The sequence below is a fragment of the Sphaeramia orbicularis genome, chromosome 9, assembly GCF_902148855.1.
Source record: "Sphaeramia orbicularis chromosome 9, fSphaOr1.1, whole genome shotgun sequence".
Lineage (NCBI taxonomy): Eukaryota > Metazoa > Chordata > Actinopteri > Kurtiformes > Apogonidae > Sphaeramia > Sphaeramia orbicularis.
The window spans coordinates 12,088,608-12,104,574 of NC_043965.1; the positions used below are offsets into that span (position 1 = coordinate 12,088,608).

General features: G+C 36.9%; 1 protein-coding gene across 1 annotated transcript in view; it reads left to right on the forward strand.

Annotated features, from left to right (window-relative positions):
- The window catches only part of LOC115425603 (transmembrane protein 132C-like), a 519,800-nt gene that overhangs the window by 208,056 nt on the left and 295,777 nt on the right, over window positions 1-15,967 (forward strand). The window contains exons 2-3 of the mRNA XM_030143237.1: window positions 1,259-1,677; window positions 7,154-7,725. Of these exons, the coding sequence (XP_029999097.1) occupies window positions 1,259-1,677; window positions 7,154-7,725 (991 nt within the window). The remainder of the gene's footprint in view (window positions 1-1,258; window positions 1,678-7,153; window positions 7,726-15,967) is intronic.

Genomic DNA, 15,967 nt, shown 5'->3' on the forward strand with positions numbered 1-15,967 from the left:
GTATTTTTTATATTGTTATATAAATGTGTAAATGATAAACTGAGGCAGAATAGTGTTAAAGTTACACTTGTTTTTTTCAGTTTGCTCCTGTTATTCACGTTGTTTGAAAGGATAGTTTGTAGATGTAAACATTTTCATGATGTAAATTAACTTTTTTTGCTCTAAAACATAGGAAAAGTTTGGATTTGACATTATTTATATATTATTATGTTATTATTTAACTGGTTTGGCCCACTTCAGGTCAAATTTAGCTGAATGTGGAACTGAACTAAAATGAGTTTGACACCCCTGTTCTAATACAAATGAATAAGAACACTTTTACTTTTTACAGGAGGTGTTATTGGTTCTTCTCTGATATTAATTAATTATTACTATAACTCTGTAATAACCCAGGTTTTTGATGGGACTTGAGCCCATAAAAACCCAGTGATAATTTTGAGGCAGTTCCCAAATTAATTTAATCTTTCTCAAGTGATTTATCACCATTTATTATAATATATATGTATTTTATGTATTTTCATTTTTTCACTGTAAATCATGTTTTGTTTTGTTTTTGTTACTTTTTAATGTTTAATAAAGAGTATTTTCATGTATTAAAACAATCAAATTACCTATGAATGGATGAATGAATAAATAAATAAATAAATATCAATGAGACTCAGTTGTACAATCCACTGATAAAAACTGTATTTGGACAGTTTATCAGTGCTTATACATGTTATACATTCACAAAAACACATTTATTCAACATTTTTGTTGTGAAACCTCCTGTAATTACACAAGATATTTGTCAATTAACAAACAAGTCTTGTTAAACTTACACAACAAATACTTCTTTTACAGTTAATTGTCAGTAATTTTATCTCATTTCATTATTTTTTTACAGTATTCATCTTTAAATTAACAGTTTAATCTCATCAATAGAAAAGAAATATTTATGAAATTATGATACATTTGCAAATGTATTTTAACTGTATTTTTATGTGAAAAAAAAATCTTTTAAAAAATGGAAATTTTATGGTTATTCACTGTTACAGCTTTTTCTTGTTATTTCCCATTTGACATGTAAAATCACAGTCTATTTTTGTCATTTCATTGATATTTTCCTGTATCTTAAAAATACAGGAAAAATCTGTAAAATAATCAGTGAAAATTCTGTTAAATTACAGATTTTTTTTACTGTGTAGCAGTAAAACAGCTTTTTGGAAATGATAATATAATTAACGTGTTCCTTCCTCTTTTCTGGTTTTTTCCTCAGTGTCTGAAAGCCAAGCAGGAGCAGCAGGAGGTGGACCAGGAGGCAGCTTCGACTCCCTCCAGACTCGTTTCTCCTCCTCTCTTCCAACCTACCTCCCCGTCCAGTGCCAGCTGAGCGGCGCAGACTCCGCCTTCTTTCTGCGAGAAGCCAATCAGGAGGTCATGCGAAACGGCAGCTTATCGTCACGGACCGAGCCCTTCTTCATCCAGCAGCTGGAGACCGGCGTCAGCGCCCCGCAGTCCCTGCCCAACATCAACTGTAGCTACGGAAACCTGAGCACCGAGCAACCAATCCCAGTGGAGCTGCTTCAGGGCCCGCCCCCTCATCTGACGCTGACCACCAACCAGGTGACTCTGAACTGGAAGGTCAAGGGTCATGTGGTGGTGCCCAAAGTGGGGTCGACACGGCCCTGGATACAGGTATGAGTGGTTTCATGTTCATCATGTGTGTTACACCAGGTCATCCTACATGTGACTGTCTGGTGGAAACCTCTTATGTCCAGAATGTTATTTTTCATAAAGCTGGAAAAATTATGTATATTCTAAATAAATAGTGGAGTTAAGAGATGTAGCCACAAGCCGTTTAAAACACTTTTCATTGGTTCAATATTTCTAAAACCACCAGACCAACATGAAGACAGACCAAGAGAATTGTATTATGACAAAAAAAAAAGGACTTATGAGGTTTCCACCCGACAGCAATAATGTCACATAAAGCACAATGTAAGCACAATCCAAAAGTCATCATTTGAATATATTCATTTAATAATTCAGTACTGTGGGATAAATACACTACATATGTGTGGACCATGACATGAATAGAACTTACCACTACTGCTACTAGTACTGCTGCTACTGCTACTAGTACTACTGCTACTAGTACTACTGCGACTAGTACTACTGCTACTAGTACTACTGCTACTAGTACTGCTGCTACTGCTACTAGTACTACTGCGACTAGTACTACTACTACTGCTACTAGTACTACTACTACTGGTACTGCTACTAGTACTACTACCACTACTACTACTGCTACTACTACTACTACTACTACTACTACTCCTACTAACACTACATCTGCCACTACTACTACTACTCCTCCTACAAGTACTACACCCTACTAACACTGCTACTACTACAACTACTAGATCTACTAACATTACTTCTGCTACTAGTACTACTTTACTCCTACTGCTGCTACTACTACTACTACTACTGACAGTACTACTACTACAATTAGTACTCCTACTAACACGACTACTGCTTCTACTACTACTACTAATGCGACTACTACTACTACGACTACTAACACGACTACTACTACGACTACTACTACACCTACTACTCCTACTAACACTACTACTGCTACTAGTACTACTACTGCTACCACTACTACTACTAGTAGTACTACTAGTACTGACAGTACTACTACTACTACTCCTACCAACACTACTACTACTACTACTACCACTATTACTACAACTACTACTTCTACTAACACTACTATTGCCTCTACAGTAGTACTACTACTAGTACTACTACTATTACTGCTATTACTTCTAATAACACTACTATTGCTACTTGTACTACTACTACTACTACTAGTACTGACAGTACTACTACTACTACTACTACTACTACCACTACTACTACTGTGCTTCAGAGGGTGATTGAAATGGAAAATGCCTGAAATGGAAAATCACCTTCGGTTTGATTCAAGTGGACTAAAATGAAACCGTCCTTAAAGTAGACCAACAGAAAACAGGCTGTTCTTTCTGTGTTCATATTACAGTTTCTCATTCTATTCCCACTGTGGTTCCTTTGGCGCTCTCCAGACCTTTACAAATGTAGTTGTTTTTTTTTTTTATTTTGTTGTGGCACTGCACTCTGAATGAAGCTCCTCATTTCTTTATCAGCTAGAAACTGACAGTAAACCTTAACATTTATACAGTATGTGTCACAGACAGACTTACTGTATGTAAGTTACTTCCATTTTTCATATTGTGCACTTTTTCAGTGAAAATCAGGTATTTTCCTGTATTTCATTTAATAATCATGTAATTTTATCACCATTCTGATTTTACATTTGAGAGTTATTACATCAAAACTTATGAAAAAGTGACATTTCCAGTAAAATATATCATTAACTGAATGTAAAAATAAGCGTCTCCAAGCAACTGTCATTTATCGTACATGGGTTTTACTGGTGAATCACTGTTGTAGAAGATGACGGTGTTTCCATGGTAACTATGGAGCCTCTGAAAGTCCAAATGGGACCATGAAAAGATGACAAATTGCATTTTACACCAATTATTTACATGTTTTGATAGAATTAATGGATCAACAGGTATTAAATAGTTTAGATGGTTTGAGTCACCAGTGGCTGTTTTTGTCTTTAAAGATTAAGGTCGCAAGGTCTTATTTTTTTTTTGTTTGTTTTTTTGTTGTTTTTTTTCATTTGAACAATTAAATTATAGGCAAAATGTGTGTTGTAACGCAAGCGCTATTGAACATGTACCAACTAAAATATTTCTTAAAGTTGATTATTAATGCCTTACACTCCTGTGTTACAGCAAAAAAGTAATGTTACTGTAATGCATTCATTTTGTGACTCCCAACAGTGGTCACAGACAGCTGCAGGTTAAAGTGTCCTTCATTCCATATGCAGAAAATATGTCGAAAAGCTGCCATAGCTGCTTCCATAGGTCCTCCTCCTCCTCCATTATTTCTATGGTTCCATCTATTTCTCCTTTCAAGCGTCCCAGAGTAATACTTTATGATCTGTTTACAGCCTACAATGCTGAAATCTGTTTAGAGCAGGGGTGTCAAACTCATGTTAGTCCAGGGGCCACATACAGCCCAACATGAGGCCAGATCATTAAAAGAATAACAGAATAATATATAAATAATATCAATTCCAAAATTCATATGTCTAACTTCTGTGTTTTAGCATGAAATTATATAATCAAAATGTTTACATTCACAAACTAACCTTTAACCCTTTCATGCATGAATTATGAGAAACTTAGTCAATATTTCTTTCTTGAGTGTTTTTATTCCTCTTTAGGGATGAAAAAAAACAATACAATTGAATTTTTTTTTTTTATGAACCTATTTTTCATGGAGTTACAAAAATGTCCACTCAGCTGGACACCATACATTTAATTTCTGAAGCAAAGAAACATGTATTTAAAACTCATCATCAGAAAGTGATAAACTGTGTGAAAACTATGAAATAAAAACATTTTTAATGCTGCTAATCTGATGTTTTCTCACATTTTATCATACTCTAATATTAGTTATTACTCATTTCATGGAGATAATATCCTCCTGAGACCCAGGAAATTGACAGTTTTAGCTTTTTTATATTAAAAATGGTCCTGATTGGAAACTGTATAATGCAATAGTTTTTTTCCACATACATTTTAAAAATTATTTTTATTTATTGATTTATTTTTTTAATGGAATGTCCTTTGCAATGGGCAGTATTTTGTAAGTTAAACTGTCAAACTTTTGTCCCCTACAGAGGACAAAATGCATTGCTGGGTGTCAGGAGGATATGCAAAAAAAAAAAAAATTGTTTCAGAAAACTGTTAATTACAGTCTAATAACAATTAGCAATTAATTTACACTAAACCATGTCACTGCAGATCAGGTTTATCAAGAGCAGCAAAGTCACAATAATTGTATGAATGTCAGTGTATGGGATGGTGCATAAGTGTCCACTGTGTTGGCTGATATGGAACTAAAACAACCAAACCCATGAGTATACAAGAGAACAGCTGGAGAAGAACTGTCCACTGGAGTGACCATTGTGCATGAAAGGGCTAAAACATTTAAATCAAGAACAACCATGAAGAAAATGTAATTTATTAAGAAAAAAAGTGCAGTTTTAACAATTTATGCCATTATTTGGCCTCAGCTTCTCATTTTCATCAGTTCATTACAGCTTACAGTGGATCTACAAATACACAAAACATTTAATAACAGGCAGAATATTAGCACAGTTACACTGAATTCTCTTCAGACATTTCAGGTAGTTCACATTTTTTGTAAAAGACCTGTCTATAAATGTAAACATTTTGTGTAATTTTACATTATTCTACACAAAAACAAATAAAAATGTGTGGTTTTCGTTATGTACAGGGTGGGGAAGCAAAATTTACAATGAACATTTAGTTGTTTTTTCTCAGCAGGCACTACGTCAATTGTTTTGAAACCAAACATATATTGATGTCATAATCATACCTAACACTATTATCCATACCTTTTCAGAAACTTTTGCCCATATGAGTAATCAGGAAAGCAAACGTCAAAGAGTGTGTGATTTGCTGAATGCACTCGTCACACCAAAGGAGATTTCAAAAATAGTTGGAGTGTCCATAAAGACTGTTTATAATGGAAAGAAGAGAATGACTATGAGCAAAACTATTACGAGAAAGTCTGAAAGATACTATTAAAGAAGAATGGGAGAAGTTGTCACCCGAATATTTGAGGAACACTTGCGCAAGTTTCAGGAAGTGTGTGAAGGCAGTTATTGAGAAAGGAAGAGGACACATAGAATTATACATTTTCTATTATGTACATTTTCTTGTGGCAAATAAATGCTCATGACTTTCAATAAACTAATTGGTCATACACTGTCTTTCAACCCCTGCCTCAAAATATTGTAAATTTTGCTTCCCCACCCTGTATAGTTTATTATGATAGTATTTTACTGGTCTGACCCACTTTAGATCAAACTGACCTTTATTTTAACATCCTTGATTGTTAATATCTTCGGTGTAATTTTTGCATTTCACTAATTCACAGGTGTCAAACATGTGGCCCGGGGGCCAAATCCGGCCCGCCAAAGGGTCCAGTCCAGCCCTTGGGATGAATTTGTGAAACGCAAAAATTACACTAAGATATTAATAATCCTTTTAGTTCAGGTTCCACATTCAGACCAATTCATTCTCAAGTGGGGCAGGATTCAATAAAATACTATCATAATAACATATAAATAATGACAACTCCAAATTTTTCTCTTTGTAAATGTAAATATTTTCATGTATTTACACTAAAACAAAGTATAATTTCGCAAAAAATGTGAATAACCTGAACAAATATGAACAACCTGAAATGTCTTAAGAGAAGTAAGTACAATTTTAACAAGATTCTGTCTGTTATTAAATATTTTGTGTATCTGTAGATCCACTGTGATCTGTAAGTTCTAATGTACATGTGTAAATGACAGAATATAGTTAAAATTACACTTATTTTTTCAGTTTGTTCATGTTATTCACATCTTTTGAAAGGATAGTTTGTAGACGTAAACCTTTTTATAATGTAAATTTACTTTTTTTGCTCTAAAACATAGAGAAAATTTTGGAGTTGACAGTATTTATATATTATTATGTTATTATTTTACTGGTTCGGCCCACTTCAGATCAAATTTAGCTGAATGTGGAACTGAACTAAAATGAGTTTGACACCCCTGCACTAATTCATCCCAAGGGCTGGATTTGGACCCTTTGGTGGGCCGGATTTGGCCCCCGGGCCACATGTTTGACACCCTTGGTTTAGAGTATTCACATATATGGTTAATTGTAAGGACTAAAATGCACTAAATGTAAAAACACCCATTAATTACAGGTTGTTATCCACTCATAATAGGGGATGGTGCATTTTCTTGTATATGCAAATGTATTTTGATAATTAGCATTTTGGTGTAATTTCCTTCTTAGCAGTAGACATCTCACCGTCATCATTAAAGAAAACTCATTCCAGGACCGAAAAAGAGATGTTTTCTTTTCCATCTCAAAGTGTTTTTTTTCTACAATTGTATAAGAAGTTTTTAGTTTAATTTGTGATTGAGTACTGATGTTTACTTTGATTTGTTTTGTTTTTTCCGTAGGTTTTGTTTTACCTGGTCGGGCGGCGCTGGGACGAGCCGGACCCACCTCCCCCACACCTCCTTCCATGTGTCAGGGCCGTGGCCATCCGGGACAGTAGCGAGGCAGCTCCCTCAGCAGGCTGCCGGCTTGTGGGACCATCTGGCATCTGTGTTGTCCGTCTGGAGATTCCCCCAGCTTGGTTTACACCCCCACAAGTGCGAAAAAGACCTCCTGAAGGGGCTTTACCCACGGTGGATGTGTATTACTCAATCATACCAGTGGAAGGCCTCAGTCCAGATTGTCCGTCTATTGTTAACGAGCCGTGGAAGGGTCAGGGTACCAACGTCGGGCCCATTGGAGGCCTGGGTCTTGGGGGACAGTGGAGCCCCCTAGTGGATGGAGGTCTTCAGGACATGCAGAAAGCGGGGTCTGTTTTAATGAGCATGGGCCTGGTTTTAGCCAAAGGGGAGAGATTGAGACTTGATGAAAATATTGAAGTTCTGGTGCCTCCCAGCCCGGTTCGGCTCGGAAAGACGGTTTCATTTGGCATCTACATGAAGACCAACTCCAACACCGAACAATTTACATTGAGGTAAGAACACATACACTGTCCAGTAGGGATGCTCCGATACCGATACCAGTATTGAGCATCGGCTCCGATACTCAGTGTGTGTACTCATACTCGTACTCGTAAAAGTAATCCGATGCAAATGCACCGATACCACTTACGGCCGTGTGACATTCCCAGTTCAGTGTGGCAGGTACGAGGAGGAGGAATAAGTGTGAAGAGTGTGGAGATTTTTCGAAATAAACGACGGTGATAAAAGTAACGCTGACTGACAGTAACGTTAATGACACAGACAGATACGGACGCAGCGTTCTGTCCGTCCTCTGCGTACATTCCATCCGTTTTCCAGGTGCTGGTGGAGACAGAGAATACCACTGGGAGTACGGAGTGGTGCGGACCACCGCCAGCGGAAGTGAAAATGAAACTTATCACTCATTTCTCTTTTCTCTTCCTGCTGAAGCTTCGCTTTTAAACCTTACCAATGAAAACGCTGCAATATTAGTATCACATTAGTGTTACCTCTGTCGTCTCCATGTTTGTTATTACTGACTTTCTTCTTCTTCTCATAAAACTTTCCTCTTCTTCGTGGTATTTGTCCAGTATGGTTCATTCAGAGCGGCGCCCCCTGGTGGATTAATTGACAAACGCTCATTCCAACACATTAAATGTCAGTAGCAGCACTTTGTTCCAGTCAGACTAATGACAACGATAATAAAGCACATTTACAAAAGGAACTAAGAACTGGAATGAGATTATTAAGTACTGGTATCGGTACTCGGTATTGGCAAGTACTCAAATGTAAGTACTCATACTCGGTCTGGAAAAAAGTGGTATGGGTGCATCCCTACTGTCCAGCTAAGAAAAAAGTTGCACATGCAATATTTGACTGCACCTCCTTTGGTTTTGAGTGCAGGAGACATTCACTGTGACATTTTTTTTCTTTTTTTTTAAACTTTATTTATAGAACTTTTCAACATTTAATCTTTAAAACCTGACATGCCATCGCTGACATGCCCTGTGCATATGCAGTTTGGATGGATGTAACTCATCCACTGTTGGTATAATTGGAAAAATTCCAACAGTTTCTGGAACCTGAGACGTTGCGCTTTATAGGTTTTATTAGGTCATTGCAGTAATTTCACTCATGCCTGTACTAGAAGCTGGAGAATAGGCCGTTTTAGCAGAATTATAACATGCAGAAAATTGTAAATGATTGCTAAATTTTGAAAGTTCTGGAAAAATAGGCAAACGGTCTCACTCACAGCATATTGTCTAACCTTTTTTTAGTCAAAATAAGAAAAAAGGTCCAGGTGGAACATTTTTGGTGTAAAGGGTTAAACACTTAGGCTATAATTTCAGGTAATGTGTTCATAATACAAAGACTGACACCGGACATGATAAACAAACAGAACCCCCCTCCAAAAATACAAAGAAAACATGCATATCAAGACAGGGCATTCTGGTACATTTAAGGAAAAAAAACAAAACAAAACAAAAAACAGGTCAATCACAATGTAAACAACTGAAATGTGTTTACAGTTCCAGGCCAGGTAACATTTTCACAGTGGAAACGAGGCTCTCATATTTTGTTGAATTATTTGTACGGTGCACCTACTTACAGGGTTCCTGCGGGGTCTTAAAAAGTCTTAAAAGTCTTGAATTTACAAACCTGCATTTAATACCTTAAGGAAGTCTTTAAAAGGTATTAAATTTTATATGGTAGGGTTTAAATTATGTTGCCATAAACTTGTTCATTTTATTGTGTTTAAATGTGTCTGTTAAATGTCCAAAGTGCAAAGAAAGTAACGTTAGTCGACTCAGTTCCACTCGTTCCAACCTGACAATTTATACCATGGACTGTTCACGCTGCAGGAGACTCGGATCCAGATTCAGAGACAGTTTCTTCCCCCTGGCCATAAGACTGTTGAACAGCCAAAGAAAATAGGACCTGTTCCAAAGCTGCTGCTGCCCCGTTAGTGCAATAATTTGAAGCACTTTATTGCACTATGCACTTTAGTTTTTAGTCTTTTAGTCTTTTAAGTTTTTATTTAAATTTTTATTCATATGCATTCAAAGTGTTTACAGTATTTTAGGCTACTTTTATATTTTGTGAGGTGTGTTTTTATTTATTTTTTTATGAACTGACACTGTGGTGAGCTAAGCACGGAAATTTCGTTTAATAATGTACTGATGGTGCGTTATTTAATGACAATAAAGTAAGTCTGAAGTAGAGCCCGACCAATTAATCGGCCGTCCAATTATAGCGTATCACCAATTAATCAACATCGGCCAATATGTAGCCGATATTTAATTTTTTGTTTTTGCTGCGCGGAGATTCTGTCACTCGCTGCTCGTGTGTGTGTGTGTGTGTGTGTGTGTGTGTTTGTGTGCGCGCTGCCCGGAGAATAAGCTGAACTTTAAAGCAAGTTAGTTTCACTTTCACTCCTGCTCGGACAATGATGCTATCACCCCCCACACACACACACACAATCACAATCACATAATCCCCCCCCCCCCCCCCCCGCATGCTCTGATAAGGATGGAGTGCTTATCTCCCCCCCCGGCGAAAATCATGGACTGCTACCGCGCACTCTGACGAGCTTGGACCACTATGCCCCCCCCCCCCGCTCTGAAAATCACAGACCCCCCCCTTCGTCGTATGAAGTACTCACCCCCCCACACAAACCCATTTCCATGCACTTCCTGTCTACCTCACAGTTTCATTCTGCCAGCAGGCCTGGGTGTTAATAGTGTAGGGGAGACTGGGGAAAGTTGTAACACGGGTCAGTTGTAACTCTTGCTCCAATCAGGAACAACTTAGGACTCACCTAATTCACTCTGCACATGCTCAGTTTAGTCCTTAGTCCACATAAGAAGTTGTAGTATCGTGTGGCAGACACATCCAAATGTGTGAGTGAAAACATAATTGTGTGGTCAGTCATATTTTTTGCTCTAATTATTTTTGTGATTGCATAGTTTGCATTTGAAAGTTGTGTAAATTATATTAGTGAGATAAAGATGTATGCAACTGTTAACCCACCTGTCCACAATTATCTAATATAAGATTATTATATCCTGTGTAGATCAGTGTTCTTATTTCATATATCGGGCAATATCGGATATCGGCCGATGTATCGGATATCGGCTTTTTTTAGCCCCCAGTATCGGCATCGGCCCCAAAAATCCCATATCGGTCAGGCTCTAGTCTGAAGTCTGATATAAAATTAGGAACCAATTATCGCTAACTTTGCAGCCCCCGGTGAGAAATTATCACAGAACATTCAGCCCGACACACGTGCAGCCGTTAGTTATGCTGCGCTGCCTAAGAAAGCCGAGTTTGGGAACTTTAAGGGACAAAAAGTAAGTATGGGAATGTGCAAATTTAATAATGCCTGGTTGGAAAAAAAAGATCATTCTTGACCTGGTTGACATGAGTTTTCCTAAATTCTAGGAGTCACAAATTTTTGCCAGTTGAAATAGACTGTGATACGGGCATTAAATTCTGTCCAAGTAGTCTTAAAAAGTCTTAAATGTAACTTGTAGGAACCCTGTATTTATAGCATCAGTTAGAGTTCAATAACCTGTTCCAGCTGAAACATTATTAACCACTGCAGTACTTACCAATGAAAGGATCTGAACTGTGTGTTTAGTTAAATCCAGGCAGTCACTTTTTTTTTTTCAATCTAGGCTGTTTATTTAACTGTAACTGCAGTAAGTAGCCTCTCATGTCTTTAAAAAGATTGGACAATGCCAGGACAGATAAAAATTAATGCAACTATGGATAGAAAAAAACATTATGAACCTTATTGTGACACAACATAAGCATTATGTGGCAAAAAAAAGATGTGACAGTGAATGTCTCCTGTAATCCAAACCGAAGGGGGTGCAGTCAAATATAGCATGTGCAACTTTTTTTGGGGCTGAACAGAATTTAATGAGCTTGACTTTTACTTGGCGTTCTGTTTTCCCATTTCGCTTTACATTTATCTGAGTTTGTTTTTTTTTTTTTTTTTATATTTACTTCTTCCTTCCCTCCTCAACCTCTATCTTTCATCTCTGAATACTGCCGCCTCCTGAGGTTGACGGCTGTCACCTTTGTGTACCCAGACTCTTTCAGGAGCCAGTAATGCAAATATCAACGTCATGAATATTCATTACCGATTCAAGGAGAGAGAAACTATAGAGGATTAGACTCAGAAATGTAGGGTGAGTGAAAGGAAAGGTTTGGAGACAGGAAAATGAAAGGGCTTCAAACTCGACTTGACTGGTTTCTCAAACTGTGCTTCTGTTACTCTCATTCTCAGGTCACCTCTTTGGTTTTCCACATAAGCAGCAATATGTTTTCAAATCTCTTTTGCTCCACTGGCTGAAAATAAGTGTTCAGTCCCTGATCTAGACTAAGGATGCATATCTGCATCCCATCTCTGCCTCATCATTTCACTGACTTTGGGGATTTTAAGCTGACAAATGACAGATGTGCAAATTTATCATTCTATCCAAAGAACATCCCAGTGCACAATGTGGCAGGATATGACATTACCATAACAGTTTGTCCCCCTGAGGCTACAACTCTTTGGGACTCTTTTGGAATAAAACTTAGTGACTTTAAATACATTTAGGATTTCTTTCACTGAACCATAACCTAAAACCGTTTTTAACAGGAACATGCCTTTTTATTACTACTAATACTAGTCGCTTTTCCATTGACATGCAAATTGTGTGAATATAACTTTCTCATAAAGATTTGCCTACACTGCCTAAACAAAAATCTGTAATTTAACAGAATTTTCACTGTTTATTTTACAGATTTTTCCTGTATTTTTAAGATACAGGAAAATATCAATGAAATGACAAAAATAGACTGATTTTACACGTCAAATGTAAAACAACACGAAAAAACCGTAACTGTGAATAACCATAAAATTTCAATTTTTTAAAAGAAATTTTTATTTTTTCACAGAAAAATAGAGTTAAAATACATTTGCAAATGTATCGTAATTTCACAAATATTTATTTTCTATTTATGAGATTAAACTGTTAATTTTTTAAAGTTTAATACTGTAAAAAACAAACCAAAAAAAACCCAAAAAACAAATAAAATTACTGACAATTAACCATAAAAGAAGTATTTGTTCTGTAAGTTTAACAAGACTTGTTTGTTAATTGACAAATATATTGTGTAATTACGGGAGGTTCCACAACAAAAATGTTGAATAAATGTATTTTTGTGAATGTATAACATGTATAAGCACTGATAAACTGTCCAAATACTCCAAATACTGTCCAAGAGATGGTTTTTCAGGTGTAGCAAAATTGGTATATCATGCAAAACTGCAATGGAAAAACCTTTTCCCGCACATAGAGCCACATGAACAAAAAAAAACAGATGTTGACAGAAGAGTTTTAAAAGAAACATGGCACAGTACAGGGTGGGGAAGCAAAATTTACAATATTTTGAGGCAGGGATTGAAAGACAGTGTATGACCAATTAGTTTATTGAAAGTCATGAGAATTTATTTGCCACAAGAAAATGTACATAATAGAAAATGTTTTTATTCTATGTGTCCTCCTCCTTTCTCAATAACTGCCTTCACACGCTTCCTGAAACTTGCACAAGTGTTCCTCAAATATTCGGGTGACAACGTCTCCCATTCTCCTTTAATAGTATCTTCCAGACTTTCTGGTAATAGTTTTGCTCATAGTCATTCTCTTCTTTCCATTATAAACAGTCTTTATGGACACTCCAACTATTTTTGAAATCTCCTTTGGTGTGACGAGTGCATTCAGCAAATCACACACTCTTTGACGTTTGCTTTCCTGATTACTCATATGGGCAAAAGTTTCTGAAAAGGTATGGATAATAGTGTTAGGTATGATTATGACATCAATATATGTTTGGTTTCAAAACAATTGATGTAGTGCCTGCTGAGAAAAAACAACTAAATGTTCATTGTAAATTTTGCTTCCCCACCCTGTATGTGTAGACACACCAGGAAACCGAATCATTTTTTAATTTAGTACGGGATAGAGGAGCATTGACGCCTGCAGGTCGCGGTACTTATGGAGAACTCCCTCCCCCCTCTACCCCCCCATTTTATTCATCTCCCCCCAGACCACCCATCTTACGATTAACTGACCCCGTCTAATAAGTATCTTAAGTTTCACTTTCAGTTTTACTGCCATATTGTCTGTGTGTACTCCTCCTGTGGTACAGCATGGACCCCCCCCCCCCCCCCCCCGCCCCATCTTACGATTAACCCCCCACCCCCAGTCCATAGATCCATGTGTTTCTCTGAATTCAGGTCTGCATGTGCACCTGTAGAAGGGTAATATATAATAATAATAAATCTATCTGTAAATCAACATGATATTTATGTTCGTTGCCGTGTTTATGGAATGACTTCTCATGTCATCTCGTGATAATAAATAAAAAAATCATCGTATTTGTGATTTAATGGAAAAAACGACATGACGCACTTCTGTTTTTCCAGCATTTAGTAAATATCAGTAAAGTTTTGCACAGATGTTCAATGGAAAAGCCAGTGTTAAATACTGACTAATATTTGGCTTAAAACCTAACCTTAACCCAAATTTGGACAGATAAAATCATTGACTAATAAAGATGAAATGATTCTACTGATATAAAAATGATATTCTGACATTAAGACAGATGTTGAGTTAAAAGTTTCCCCTAGTTTTATCGGTTTTGTATTCCAGCAAACTGATGTGAAGCAACTTTACGTGGGTAATATATTTTCCACACGTAATTTCATTGCAGTACATTACATCACATCACAAACCGGACTAAATGGTCTCAGACTTGATACTTTAAGTATAATAGCAGGATGGTTCGATGCAGTTGTGCTGCAGTCTCATAGAGGAGATTTTAAGAGAGGTAATTAAAGACAGAGAGAAAATGAAGCTTGGAAATTGGATCTCAACCCACTCTCCCTCTATCACATCAACAACTTGGATATCCTGATGTATGAAACTTTAAAAGGCAGTGTGTTTGTGAACCGCTTTTTAATCACCCTCATGATGATTTTTGAAAGAATGTGCTGTAAAGGCGTCTCATGCATTTTTCATGTCCAACCGTTCCTCTGAGGAAAATGGAGAAACAAGAACAGTCTGCCTTCAACCCTTCAACAAAACTGCATGTTTCTACCTGTTATCAGGAATACACAGAGGCAAAGGGAGATAACCCCCCCAATGACGTCCTGCGGACACTATTTGTTCTTGCAAATGACCACACACTTTTTAACACAGTATGTACATGCACACTGACATCGTACACACTCATTTTTAATTGTTTTTTTTATTTTTTTATCCCTCACATGTTTGTTTATTACGTACAAACACACACAGGAGTGATGAGGCGGCCTCTGTGGTTCTCCTACACACACTTTGTCTTTGTCATATCTAACTCCTGCTGTGTGTGTGTGTGTGTGTGTGTGTGTGTGTGTGTGACTGCAAAAGCTGGAGTTCCTGGACCTAAAATAGAAATCTGGTGTCTCCCCAGGACCCAAAGAATTATAAATTGCTGTAATATCTAAATTTTTTCTGACTTTTAAAAGAATAATGAATAAATTCCCTTTAAAGGAGTGATATTTTGCTCTTTTTTAAATGGAATTATGCATTTTCAAACATTTCCCTGTTGTCATTTCCCTGTAAATGCTATGCTTGGGTCTTAATTCTTCATTAATTACACAGACAGACAGACAGACAGACAGACAGACAGACAGACAGACAGACAGACAGACAGACAGACAGACAGACAGACAGACAGATAGATAGATAGATAGATAGATAGATAGATAGATAGATAGATAGATAGATAGATAGATAGATAGATAGATAGATAGATAGATAGATAGATAGATAGATAGATAGATAGATTGATTGATTGATTGATTGATTGATTGATTTACTTTATTAATCCCCTAGGGGAAATTCAGTTTTACAAAATGCGGTCACTGCTCCATAAGTACAGCCATACCACATCAACACTCAATAAATAAATAAATGCAAAGTATAAATAGCTGTGAATAACTTAGATAAAAAAAGAGGTAGACTTAAAAGACAAGATGTGTTTTCTACCTATCACATAAAAACATAAAAGCATAAAAACATAAAATCATAGAAACCCACCCGAGGGCAGAAGTGTTCCAAAGCTTCTACCTCCTATACACCCCCACACGGCTGCTCCTCCTCCAGTCTCCTCCCACCTCCCCTCCCACTTAGAGAGTTATACATTCAACTCCACAGG